The sequence below is a fragment of the Entelurus aequoreus genome, linkage group LG19 (genome assembly GCF_033978785.1).
Source record: "Entelurus aequoreus isolate RoL-2023_Sb linkage group LG19, RoL_Eaeq_v1.1, whole genome shotgun sequence".
NCBI classification, from domain to species: Eukaryota; Metazoa; Chordata; class Actinopteri; order Syngnathiformes; family Syngnathidae; genus Entelurus; species Entelurus aequoreus.
The window spans coordinates 28,233,935-28,247,814 of NC_084749.1; the positions used below are offsets into that span (position 1 = coordinate 28,233,935).

Consider the following 13,880-nt stretch of genomic DNA (forward strand, 5'->3'; position numbering starts at 1 on the left):
TTGCTAGTTACTGGGGTTCAATTCCCACCTTCTACCTTCCTAGTCATGTCCGTTGTGTCCTTGGGCAAGACACTTCACCCTTTGCCTCTGATGGCTGGTGGTTAGCGCCTTGCATGGCAGCTCCCGCCATCAGTGTGTGAATGTGTGTGTAAATGGGTAAATGTGGAAATACTGTCAAAGCGCTTTGAGTACCTTGAAGGTAGAAAAGCGCTATACAAGTATAACCCATTTATTTATTTATAAGGATCGTCAAGATGATTAAAAGAAACGCTTACAAATTTCGGCTAATATTGTAGCATTCAAAGTAATCTAAAACAACTTCAAAACCCTCCGTTTTGTATATAAGTATATATACAGTATAATGTAATAACCGACACGTTCATAACAATATAATATGTACAATGTTGACCGTATTTTGGTCATTTTATGCGTTACTGGAATTTATTTCCTCAGCACTTCCGACTTTCGGCAACAAATGTGTTCCTACTTCCGGAAACTACTGCAAATGTTTTTTTAATAACGGCAGACTTGGTAATAGACAACAAAGAGGACTATTTTTGGACAAATGAGGATTCACAACCTTATCTTTTTTAACCTAAATATACAGAAATCAAACTGCTGCTTCTTGAACTGAGCACGAACACCGGGTGAAACGTTGGAGCAAACGTAAGCCGAGAGAGAGAGCTTGGTGTGACTTGACTGTGTAAATGTGGAACTTGGAGCCAAGCTATGCTGATATTAATGGAGTGCTTACCCAAAACCAAATTGATAAAACTTCCCCAACTAGCTGGAACAGACAGATCAAGTGAGTGTTTTTAATATAGATCATGATACAGTCAGCACGACATGCTTGTTATTACAACTACACACACTGTCGAGCTAGCTGTGTACAAGCATGTGGGCTAGTATTTTACAGATACTGTAATATGATTTTTCATGTTTTCCAGTCAGTACATATTGGTGTCCTATTGCGTGTTGGACATTACAAACTCAAAAGCGATTCAGCTGCTGAAGCAAAAGCTATCTTACCTTGTGCCGTAGCATGCCTCCGCAAGACGATGTGTCACTACGTTAGATAAACAGTTCCTCAGTGTTCGTTTGCTCTTACAAAAACAATGTCATTACAGCTTGGTTATTATACAGATTATGGAATGTAAATGAAGTATTGTTGGTGGTTTTGGATGCATTTTTAAAGTTGTTTAGAGGCAGAATGGAATTCTCCCATTAGCTGCTTTGCTAGCCACCTGGAACAAGCCGATTTTTACGCATTAGAATGCAAAAAACCCCAACTTTTTTCTTCTTGTTTCTTATTAGGATTGTGAACGATAGGCAAAATTCCCCCTAAAAAGTGCAGCTTCCCTTGAATCATGTATCGTATTTTTCGGACTATAAGTCGCAGTTTTTTTTATAGTTTGGCCAGGGGTGCGACTTATACTCAGGAGCGACTTATGTGTGTAAAATATCAAATAATAATTTTTAGCTCACTCACGTAAGAGACTAGACGTATAAGATTTCATGGGATTTAGCGATTAGGAGTGACAGATTGTTTGGTAAACGTATAGCATGTTTTATATGTTATAGTTATTTGAATGACTCTTACCATAATATATTACGTTAACATACCAGGCACGTTCTCAGTTGGTTATTTATGTGTCATATAACGTACACTTATTCAGCCTGTTGTTCACTATTCTTTATTTATTTTAAATTGCCTTTCAAATGTCTATTCTTGGTGTTGGGTTTTATCAAATACATTTCCCAAAAAAATGCGACTTATACTTCAGTGCGACTTATATATGTTTTTTTCCTTCTTTATTATGCATTTTCGGCAGGTGCGACTTATACTCCGGTGCGACTTATACTCCAAAAATATGGTAGTTTAAAATCTTGCAGCATGATTATGAAACGCACATTGTTGTTTTTACATATTGACAGATTACATGAGTAACATTGGTCAGGTGACCTCAATTTGACAGTATGAGCAGAAAGTGATGTTTTCAGTAAGAAATGAAAGTCAAGCAATACGGAATATATTCCAACAAAATGTATTTCCATCTCCGGACGCTTGTCTAAGGGTTATTTTGAAGAGCGCAGGATAGACTCTTGGTGCTTGCTGATGTCTGAGCTGCGGCGGTAGAAATTCAATCTGTCGTCATTGCGATTGGTTGGAATCTGCATACAAAACAAATAAGAAAAGTAAAATATGTCTTACTAAACTTCCGTGTGACAGAAACCAAAAAGTATCTTAAAGTTCCATCATGCTGTCCTCACCAGGGGTTTGGACACCCATCCAATCTCCTGACTCTCAGTCAGTGGCATTGAATATTTCTTAGTGGGCTCTTGGCGGGCTTTGTGGAAGGCCTCAATGAAGTCCGCTTAAAAAAGTAGGACATAATTAATTAGCAGATATACACTTTATTTTTAAACCACAGATTCAATGGATAATTTCTGTGTCAAAATTAAAGTCAACATGTCACAAATTATATGCAGTAGCCATGATCAAAGATAACTTGTGGATTAAGATGAATTATAGGGATGGTGGATTCAAGTCTTTTGAACAGATCTTTTAAGTTAACGTTGAGAACCGATTTTTGCAGTTGGGATCTGTCTGAGAGCAGTTTTTATGCAGATACCAAAACAGAAATCAGTCACAGCCAAAATAAATGCAGCATTTGATTCCCTTTTAATTTGTATTTTTTAATTAGTCTCTCTAGTTCATTGTTCTAATATGTACAGTAGTTCAGTTTATTTATTTATGGAGCACATTTAAGATTTAACAAAGTAAGATTTTCATTGTACGGCAAACTGTCAGTTTAACTGTGCATATGACAATAAACAATCTTGAATCTTGAATTTAAAAACAACCCCAGTTGGCCAATGTGCTGTTCAAACAATTTGAAACCAAAAAAGGGCACATAGTGTCATATGTACATGCTAACACATATGGATGAATAAAATACAATACTGCAATATACCTTAAAAGAAGTGCAGAATATATCACCTTAAATATTAAAATGTAATAAATAAAAAATGTATAAAACAAGAAATAAAAAGGACCAAGATATCCTGCCTAACTGAATTTGAACGCCAGGGAATAAACATGTTTTTAACCTAGATTTAAATTGGCTCAGAGAATGGTAGGATCTAATAGATAATGGAAGGTTGTTCCACAGTCTGGGCCCTGCCACTTAGAAGGCTCTATCTTCTCTGGTTTTTGGGTCAGCCAGGAGGAGCTGGTCTGAAGCAGCAGGAGCTGGGACAATAAGGCTGCAACAGCTCAATAAGATAGGACACAGGGCTACTTGGTGAAAGCATTTAAAAACAATAAGTACTTTAAAATGACCTGTAAAAGTAACTGGGAGCCAACAAAGGCAAGCCAGTACAGGGGTAATGTGCTCACGTCATTTGGTTTTGGTTAGAAGACGAGCAGCAAACACTGCAGCCGCTGGAGAGAGCCCTGATCCAGGCCTACGAACAAATAATTACTGTAATCCAGGTGTGGCGTCACAAATGCATTGATAGCTCTTTCAAAGTCAGCCTGTGGAAGATACTGCTTTATTTTTGCAAGGAGTCTTAGCTGAAAGAAGCTAGATTTAATGACCGAGCTAATTTGTTTGTCCAGCTTAAGCAAACTTTCAAAATAACTCCCAAGGCTCCTTGCTGGTGTGTGGCAATATGAGGACAGAGGACCGATAGGACTGTCATGACCTTGCAGCGGGTTTGTTTGACCAAATACGACGATTGGTTTTATTTTTGTATAAGTATAAAATTGGCCCCCAACCATTCCTCTACATCATGCAAACAGTTCTGCAGAGTAGTCATGGCAACCTGCTTATTGTTACAGGCAGATATATTTGAATATAATCTGCGAAACAGTGAAAAGAGACATTGTGCTTTTTAAAAACAGCACCCAGGGGAAGCATGTATAAAGAAAAGAGGACAGGTGCCAAAATGTAACCTTATGGTTCACCATACTGAAGGGCAGGTTCAGAAGAAGAAGAATAAGTGGCCTAGGTTTACAGAAAAACTCCTGCTGGTCAAAAATGACAAACTATTTTAAAGCTGTTCCCTTAATACCCACATAAGACTCGAGGTGAGTTAAAAGAATGCTGTGGTCTACCGTTTCAAAAGCAGCAGTCAAATCTAAAAGCAGAAGAACTGCAGATTGACCTGAGTCCACAGCTAAAAGCAGCTCATTAAAAACTCTTAAAAGGGCAGTTTCTGTGCTAAGTTGTGATTTAAAACCAGACTGAATTTCCCCCCCAGTATCATTTGATAATAAAGAAGTTGATCATAAACAACCTTCTCTAGAACCTTGGATAAAAATGGCGACTTTGAGATTGGTCTAAAATTTTATAAAATATTGAGGTCAAAGTTATTCTTTTAGATTAGTGGTTGGACCACAGCATGTTTTAAGGAGGTTGGGAAACATCCACACCTCAGGGAAGAATTTCTTAGATGGACAATATAAGATAGAGTTGTTAAAAAGCCGACATGCAGTTGAAGCGTACACACCTGGTGAGGTATGGTACTGTACAATTTCTATTCTAGTTTTATATATATTTTCTAAAAAGACATTTTGTTCCTATCTGTGTATTTTTCCTGTATAGTTAAAATATGTAGTAAAGTTTTTTAGGTGAGGTTGCGGCTGGGATAGGCTCAAGCAACCCTGCGACCCCGAGGGGGCCAAGCAGTAGAAAATGGATGGATGGATGAAACTTTTAAAATAGTATGGGGGATATGGCCCTAGTGTGTGAATGTTGTCTGTCTATCTGTGTTGGCCCTGTGATGAAGTGGCGACTTGTCCAGGGTGTACCCCGCCTACCGCCCGAATGCAGCTGAGATAGGCTCCAGCGACCCCAAAAGGGACAAGCGGTATAAAATGGATGGATGGATGGGGGATATGGCGCCACCTTAAGGAATGTTTACAATAAAATATTTAACAATAATTCCTACCAATAAATTGATTACCAACAATTTAAACCCGCTCAGTGGCCTTGTGGGTAGAGTGTCCGCCATGTGATTGGTAGGTCGTGAGTTCAAACCCCGGCCGTTGGAATTGGGGGTTAAATCACAAAAATTATTCCTGAGCGCCGCTGCTGCTTACTGCTCCCCTCACCTCCCAGGGGATGGGTCGAATGCAGAGGGTAATTTCACCACACCTAGTGTGCGTGTGACTATCAGTGGTACTTTAACTTTAATCCCTATTTTATAACTGTTACTTAATTGTGTATATTTCCTGGATTAAAAAAAAAAACATGATAAAAAACACTATTTTGAACGGTTCCCTTCACCCATTTTTTAGCGCTTAAGAGCAATAAATCCCATATTTAATCACTTATTTTCAGTGAGGAAGGCTACATCTATTTTATTTGGTCAAACTACATATACAGTATACAATATAACTTGAAAGATGGTAACATTTTGCACTGTTGAACTTTAATATTATTTTAAGATATTTTCTACAATGCTTTGTTGAACTGAATGAAGTAGAATGATTAAACTCACAGTTCTCTGAAATCACTTCTTTTGGTTTCCTGGACATGGGTTTGTCTGGTATGATGTGCACTAAAAGTGAGCGAGAAGAAAGCATGTTTTGTTGTGGTGAAAACATGGCATAGAAAATGTTTTAAGTGTAGTAGTCATTGGTCTATTGAGGTAGTTTGAAGTACAAGTTGTGGAACTTACATCTCCTGTGTGGGTTGATGCTAAACTCCGTGTGAAGTCTTTGCTGTCTTTGCTCTTTACGGATCATCTCAACGTGAATTGCATTCTGATGGACCAAATCCTTCTCCTTTGTTGCCATTTTGAAGAGAAAATGAAATGATGAACTTATTGAAATGTAAAGCTGACTCTTCTACGCCAGAGAGTTTAGGCGTGTTCAAATTCTCACTGCCGTTGCCTAGCAGTAGTAAACGTTGATTCAGGCTGCAATAGCAACATTTGGCCACACGATGGGAGTGTGCGCTTTACTTAGATTTTTGTCCTTAATGAACATGATCATTTTAAAGTAAGTATACAGCACATTGTCAAATACTATCAAATAATATACCACTATAAAAAATATATGTATACTATATATATTTATCTATTATATATACATTTAATTTATTAATCAGTATTTATTACCCAAGTGAGACACATATTATAAACTGCTCTGGTGCATTGCTCCAATAAATGGCCAATAAAAGTTGTAAATTGGTTTTATTTAAATGCCACTGTCGGACAAATACATTTGATTATATTAAACTCTGTTTTGCCTCTAATGAGTGGTAAATATGGGTTTATATGTGAGGATGTTAATATGTATTAATACACACCTTGTAACAATAAACTCTATTGTGGTGATTATGTATTGTATTTAGGAGTTAACAATGCGTCATATTATTATGCATTATAATAAATAAACATGTTCATGCTCCTTTTTAGGCACATTTCTTGTTTTGTTTTTTTACGTTTATTTATTTATTATTATTATTTTTATAATTCTACCTCCTCCACATCCCCCCAGGTGACTCGATTGTTTTAGTCGTGTCATCTCTTTTTTTACTGAGCTGACCGATCCGTTTGCGCATGCGCTGAAAGTCAACAACTTCTGTTACCAAAATGTAACATTTCCTTCTTTTTTTCTTAAACAGTTGGCGAAAAAATTTACCGATAACCTCAAATAATCGACAACTACACTTTAAAAATTCAAATAACTTAATCTGGACTTTGTCAATAATTTTTTATGTGTTCTGTTTAATTTCCTGTCCTGGCGCTCTTATTTAGGTTTTACTTCCTGTTGAATTCTTTGTTTCACTGCACCTTCACTTCCTGCTCCATTTCCTGCCAGCACACCTGTTTGCCGTTTGTTAATCTAGCCCAGTGGTTTTCAAACTTTTTTCCCACCCAAGAACCACCTCAGAAAACAATTGGCTCTCCAAGTACCACCTTAATAACCAATGTCAAAATACAGTTGCATAATAGGCCTAAGTATTCATTAAAAATCAGGCAGATGTTTGTCTTTACATTTTTTGGCCACCAACATTATACATAGTTTGAACAGAAACACTGTGCTTGAATATAGGAAAATAAAACACTGTACTTAAATAATGACTCAAATCTAAATGGAGTGGTACACGTACCATAGTTTGAGAATCACAGATCTAGCATAGTTACTTTCACCTGTCAATAATAACCCATTTTGCTTTTTAAGTGTTTGTCTCCCGTGCACTTCAATTCTGCACTTGATTTGTTTTGCACTGCTCGTGTTTTACACAGGTAGTGTACGCCTTCCTTGCTCTGCATCCTGGGGTCCATACCAACACCGCTAACACACACATTTCACATCATTCCCAATTATCCAGCATATGAATGCGTAGGCCCTATTTGATAGCACTATAAAATCTTAGCGAGATCAAAGCAAACTCTCAAGGATATTGTAAAAGGATATGTGTTATATAACTTCATTTCATAGGTCAAGTCATTAAACTGTAGCAGTGAATAAAGCTCAGTGAGTCATTTCCATTTAAGGAGAAACATTCTCTCTCTCTCTCTCTCTCCCTCTCTCTCTCTCTCTCTCTGTGTCTGCTTAACCTACTGTATAACAATGAATGAAGATATTTCATTCAAGCAACGTATTTACCCCCCATTGAAATGTACTACATTTTACTAATAAGCATAACGTGTACATGCCATGTATTTTGTATTTATTTATTTGTTATTCCATCTTCATTGCTGCGAGTGCTGGCTTTCTGAAGCTATTTTTATTCTGTTTTCTAATCACACTCTACCACTGTTTGGATCCGATGTGAACAGCCTACTTGTTTAACGGATTTCACTATTTCTGAATTGGTATGGTCGGATGGTCGCCGTTGGATTAAAGGGGAACCGCACTTTTGTTTGGGAACATTTGCCCATCATCCATAAGCCTTTTGTGTGAGACAAAATCGCACGTCTTTCTATTTTACGTGCGTTTCAAATCGTAAAAGACTGCAAGTAAGAGGCGGTTAACGATGTAGGTAATAAGGATACTGTACGACCTATCTATTGATCTCTAAAAACCTCCAACATCGTTTTGTGTACATGCTGTAAGAAGTACACTGCAAAAAGTCGGTGTTCAAAAACAAGAAAAAAAAATATACAAAAATTAGGGGTATTTTATTTGAACTAAGCAAAATTATCTGCCAATAGAAGAAGAAAATTTGGCTTGTCAAGACTTTCCAAAACAAGTAAAACTAGCTAACCTCAATGAACCCAAAACTACCTTAAAATAAGTATATTCTCACTATTAACAAGTGCACTTTTCTTGATAGAAAAAAAAGAGACGTTTTTGCTCAATATGTTGAAAAATATTCTTAAATGAAGTAAATGCTAGTGCCATTATCTTGACATAATGATATGTGCTCTGCATTACATTTCTTGAAACCGGCAAACTTATACTAAAAACTAATTTATTGTTCTTAATGGAAAGGCAACCGCTTGTTACTCTCGGGGTCTCCTAGCCGCTCAGGCAAATCATATTGTCTAAAAATGCATTTTTCCATTGATAACATGACATCATCGCGCCAAGTGCTTGCTCTTTCAGTCAATTAGTGCGCATATATACAGCTCGGCCCCCAGCCACATTTTTTTAAATTGTAATTTTAAAGAATTTATCTGAATGTGCATGAACTATTTCTGTTCAAAATTGTTTGAAATGTCAAATGTTAAATGTTTAAATATTAACTGTCAGTTTACTGTACTGTGCCAACTGTACTACTATATGAGTACGTATTTTCTATTGTTTCATTGAAAATAAAACAGCAAAGTCCATTTGGCTGTCATCTGTTTTAATTATGAGACACAATTGTGTCAAAATTGTACCCCGCCTTCCGCCCGGATGCAGCTGAGATAGGCTCCAGCGCCCCCCGCGACCCCGAAGGGAATAAGCGGTAGAAAATGGATGGATGGATGGAATTGTGTCAAAATCATGATTTTTTTTAATAAGAAATGATTACTTTAAAAAAGTAGTTTCATACTTGTGAGTGTTGATGACACAGCTTTGCAACACTTGATATTCTAGTTTCAAGCATGTTCTACTCAATATAGGTTTTAAAATCTCAGCAACAAGCTGTAATATCATACTGAGATAATTTAGGACCACAACACTTAAAACAAGTAAAACACTCTAACATAAAATCTGCTTAGTGAGAAGAAGTATCTTAGACAGAAAATAAGCAAATATCACCCTTATTTGAGATATTTAATCTTACTTAGATTTAAGTTTTTGCAGTGTATGGATGTAATGGAGTAACGGGCACATTCATAATCGCATGTAATATTTACAGTATTCAGTCATTTTAAGCATTACTGTAACTTTTTTCCTGGGTGCATTGATATCACAGAGCACATGTGTAACAATGCTACATAGAGAGCACTTTCTGTGTTTGCTACCACTATTGGCGGATGTTTTTGAGAGCCTTGGAGCGTTATCATGTAGCACTATTACTAAACGTTTCAAATAACATAAAACAGTGACTTGCAATGTCCGCACTCACTGGGATGGTTGTATCTTTCAGCACTTGTGTTCTCCTTGAGCTGCTAAATTCAGAATAATCTTCTTTCAGATGGTCTCATAGGCTGCATTCCATTTGTTGAGAGGTATATTGGATCAATTTGGTGCCACAACCTTCTACAATACAGGTGAAATGTATGACTTATAACATAGCATTAACTTTTTTAAACTTAAAGGCAGCAGGAGCAGCTCAAGCTCATTCTTTTTCTTTATTTTATGGCAGGTGACAACTAACGTTTAGCAGCTCATGCTAGCTAATTAGCTGGCTAATCGCTAATGGTCGAGGGGATGAGTCATAACTAGCGATGTGGATAAATGCTTTAAAATGTATTATCAGAAATGATCGGTATCGGTTTCAAAAAGTACAATTTATGACTAAAACGCCGCTGTACGGAGTGGTACACGGCCCAATCACATAATATCGACGGCTTTTCACACACACAAGTGAATGCAAGGCATACTTGGTCAACAGCCATACAGGTCACACTGAGGGTGGACGTATAAACAACTTTAACACTGTTACAAATATGCGCCACACTGTGAACCCACACCAAACAAGAATGACAAACACATTTCGGGAGAACATCCGCACCGTAACACAACATAAACACAACAGAACAAATACCCAGAACCCCTTGCAGCACTAACTCTTCCGGGACGCTACAATATACACCCCCTGCTACCCCCTACAAACCCCCCCCCCCAACCCCGCCCACCTCAACCTCCTCATGCTCTCTCAGGGAGAGCATGTCCCAAATTCCAAGCTGCTGTTTTGAGGCATGTTAAAAAAAATAATGCACTTTGTGACTTCAATAATAAATATGGCAGTGCCATGTTGGCATTTTTTTCCATAACTTGAGTTGATTTATTTTGGAAAACCTTGTTACATTGTTTAATGCATCACAACAAAATTAGGCATAATATTGTGTTAATTCCACGACTGTATATATCGGTATCGGTTGATATCGGAATCGGTAATTAAGAGTTGGACAATATCGGATACCGGCAAAAAAGGCATTATCGGACATCTGTAGTCATAACCCCAAAAAAAGTAGTTCCTCTTTGTTAGTCCTTACCATAAGAATGTCGCTATAGCTTGGTTATTATGCCGGTCACAACATGCAAATGGAGTTTTGTCGGTGGTTTTTGCATTGTTCGCTGCCTCATACTAGCAGTTTTTCTACTGTTTAGAGTAAAAATTAAAAGGGAAAGATGTGATTTTGCCTCACGCAAGGATTGTGAATAATAGGCAACATTCTTAATAAAGTGAATTTCCCCAATATGGAACAATATAGCTGTGATGAGGTGGCGACTTGTCCAGGGTGTACCCCGCCTTCTGCCCGATTGTAGCTGAGATAGGCTCCAGCGCCGCCCGCAACCCCGAAGGGAATAAGCGGCAGAAAATGGATGGATGGATGGAACAATATAGCTGATTCAGGACTTCTCATCTCTTGTTTTCCTGCTTACTGCACATTTGATTTCCCATTAATTGGAAATAATGCGCTCATTCTTATAGTTGGTGGTGATCGTTTGGTTTCTCACGGTAAAAAGTTGCAAACGGTTTTAGATGCTCAACTCCCGGCTGCTGCCTCATAAATGGATTCAAGGGGTTTATTATTGGAGAGCTACTGTGTGATTGAAAACTGGTAATAACACAAACCCTCAGAATTTTGAGGGTGTGGGTGGGAATGTGAGAGGGTGGCATGTTCCATGTGGTGTGAGAGAAGAGGATGTAGTGTGTGTTGGATGTTAGTTTTAAATACATAATTATGGAGGTTTCCTGTTAAATGTGTCATGAAACAACTTTGCAAGTTTTCTATCCTATATTTTACAGGTCACGCGGATATTTGAATGTGATATCTGGTAAAGACTGTGAGAAAGTCGTTTTGTGGTCTGAATGGAGACCTCCATGACTGTTCTGCCAGTCAACTATGACGCTGATCTAAGAGCAGATGGAATGTCACCCACCCATCGTAGCCTCCTGTCTTCTCACATACTGTGAGAACTTTTTATCTCAACTTTTTACCTTTTTTGGTGAGCACGAGTGTGGCTATAAGTGTTTGTATGTTGTTGTTTTTTTTATCCGAATGGTATGCTTTCCTTTTATGCATGTGCAATGTACCTGTAAATGCATACCAAGTAGCATCTGCATGGTTTCTCCAGCTATTCATTCTGCAGTGGAATCACTAAGTGACAGTGGGGCATGCACACACACACAAACTTGTTTTGATAGTCCTGTAGGTGTCTGGGGCCGACTGGAGACACAGTGGTCATGGGAAAGCTGGGTTACCATCAGATGGAAGTTCTATATCGCTATCATTCTTGTCTGCGATCTCCTGTTTTGTCTCACTGACAGAGACTTTCTCAGCAAAGATATACCCGATAGCAGTGATGTGACGTTAAGGCCAGCAAGGCCTTCTCTGCTGGCCTAATATAAATCATGATCATAGATTAATAAAAGTTCATTTTAATCTACTTTCCATAAAGTATTCATCATATTCTCTTCATGTCTTATTAGGCTACGGTGTTGCTTTATTTTACGTTAGAGCTTTTATCCAATCAGAATTCAGCTAGCTTGTTGTCAGTGCTGTTTGAATTCTCCCGGATAGATAGTTGATAGTCATTCAATCAATCAATGTTTATTTATACAGCCCTAAATCACGAGTGTCTCAAAGGGCTGCACAAGCCACAAGGACATCCTCGGTTCAGATCCCACATAAGGGCAAGGAAAAACTCAAACCAGTGGGATGTCAATGAGAATGACAATGAGAAACCTTGGAGAGGACCTCAGATGTGGGTGACCCCCCTCTAGGGGAGACCGGATGCAATGGACGTCGAGTGGGTTTAGCATAATATTGTGAAAGTCCAGTCCATAGTGGCTCTAACATAATAGTGAGAGTCCAGTCCATAGTGGGGCCAGCAGGAGACCATCCTGAGCGGAGACAGGTCAGCAGCGCAGAGATGTCCCCAACCAATGCACAGGCGAGAGGTCCACCCCGGGTCCCGACTCTGGACAGCCAGCACCTCATCCATGGTCACCGGACCTGTAGCAGAAAAGAAAAGAAACGGCAGATCAACTGGTCTAAAAAGGGAGTCTATTTAAAGGCTAGAGTATACAAATGAGTTTTAAGATGGGATTTAAATGCTTCTACTAGCCATTCAGACAGTAGCTCATCTAGGTAGTCTTACGCTAAACGTGACTGTGATTGGATTTTCACTTGTCACTGCCTAGTGAGAATCCCATCACAAGTTGTAATTTGCGAAAAGCAGGAAGTGGCACCGGAACCATACCCGGCCAACAGAGAAATCATTGGTTCTTACTTTTTTTTACTCACAAAGAAAAAGTTCAAATATGTATATATAATCTTATCATATGAAATATGACTTACTTCAATAATTATTACTAAATTTTTACTATTATTTATTTATTTATTTTTATTGTGATCACTTATGGAGTTTATTGTGAATAAATTGTGAACAGGAAGTGAACAAAACGTTTTAGCAACTGTTATGTAAAGAAAAGGGGTAGGATTAAATAAGCTCTGCTTCTTCCTACTCCTTTTCGAACATGTTGAAAAGAGAAACTGGAAATTGTGATGTATCATGTTGTATGCTTGCATGTTCGAAATAAACTCAAACTCAACTCAACTCAAGGGGACAAGCAGATATTTAAGTATCTATATTTATTCCTACAAACAAATTGTAGTAAGGTATGTAATAATTAAGGACCCTCCAAAAAATGGAATCACATCCGAATTGTGATTTTTAAATATGAAACGGTTCATAATTTTAGAAATCGATTTCAAATTAAATAATATATACATTTATATATTTTTAAGTACATTTTAAAAAGTGGAATCCATGATTACTTGCTGCACGCATACGTCAAACGTCAGCAACCAAGAGGAAGGTTGTTTTTTTTAACCTGTAACCTGTTTTGAAACGGTTTTATTATAATTACTATACCAAATAATACATTGCGAGAATCATCTTGAATCAGGAATCAATTCTAAATCGAATCGAGAATCCCACCTCTAATTATAATATATTTGTTGCATGAGCAGATAATATTGAAGTTTAAAACATATGCAGTTTCATCCATCCATCCATCCGTTTTCTACCGCTTGTCCCTTTTGGGGTCGCGGGGGGTGCTGGAGCCTATCTCAGCTGCATTTGGGCGGGAGGCGGGGTACACCCTGGACAAGTCGCCACCTCATCGCAGGGCCAACACAGATAGACAGACAACATTCACACTCACATTCACACACTAGGGCCAATTTAGTGTTGCCAATCAATCTATCCCCAGGTGCATGTCTTTGGAGGTGGGAGGAAGCCGGAGTAC

General features: G+C 38.1%; 1 protein-coding gene across 1 annotated transcript; it reads right to left on the bottom strand.

The window, feature by feature from the left end:
- Nucleotides 1-2,036: 2,036 nt before the first annotated feature.
- On the bottom strand, nt 2,037-5,890 carry cfap144 (cilia and flagella associated protein 144). The gene is made up of 4 exons (XM_062027550.1): nt 5,689-5,890; nt 5,509-5,568; nt 2,272-2,375; nt 2,037-2,172 (listed from the first exon to the last, which is right to left on the bottom strand). Exons 1-4 carry the CDS (start codon nt 5,804-5,806, stop codon nt 2,077-2,079), a joined length of 378 nt encoding a protein of 125 aa, XP_061883534.1. The 5' UTR covers nt 5,807-5,890; the 3' UTR covers nt 2,037-2,076.
- Nucleotides 5,891-13,880: the final 7,990 nt, after the last annotated feature.

What these genes read in the sequence shown, in the direction of transcription:
- cfap144 (XM_062027550.1), bottom strand. Translation starts at nt 5,806, where the DNA reads ATGGCAACAAAGGAGAAGGATTTGGTCCATCAGAATGCAATTCACGTT. An exon ending in AGAAGTGATTTCAGAGAACT is followed by an intron (nt 2,376 to 5,508) that starts GTGAGTTTAATC and finishes TACTTTTTTAAG; the next exon opens with CGGACTTCATTGAGGCCTTC. An exon ending in GATGGGTGTCCAAACCCCTG is followed by an intron (nt 2,173 to 2,271) that starts GTGAGGACAGCA and finishes TTTTGTATGCAG; the next exon opens with ATTCCAACCAATCGCAATGA.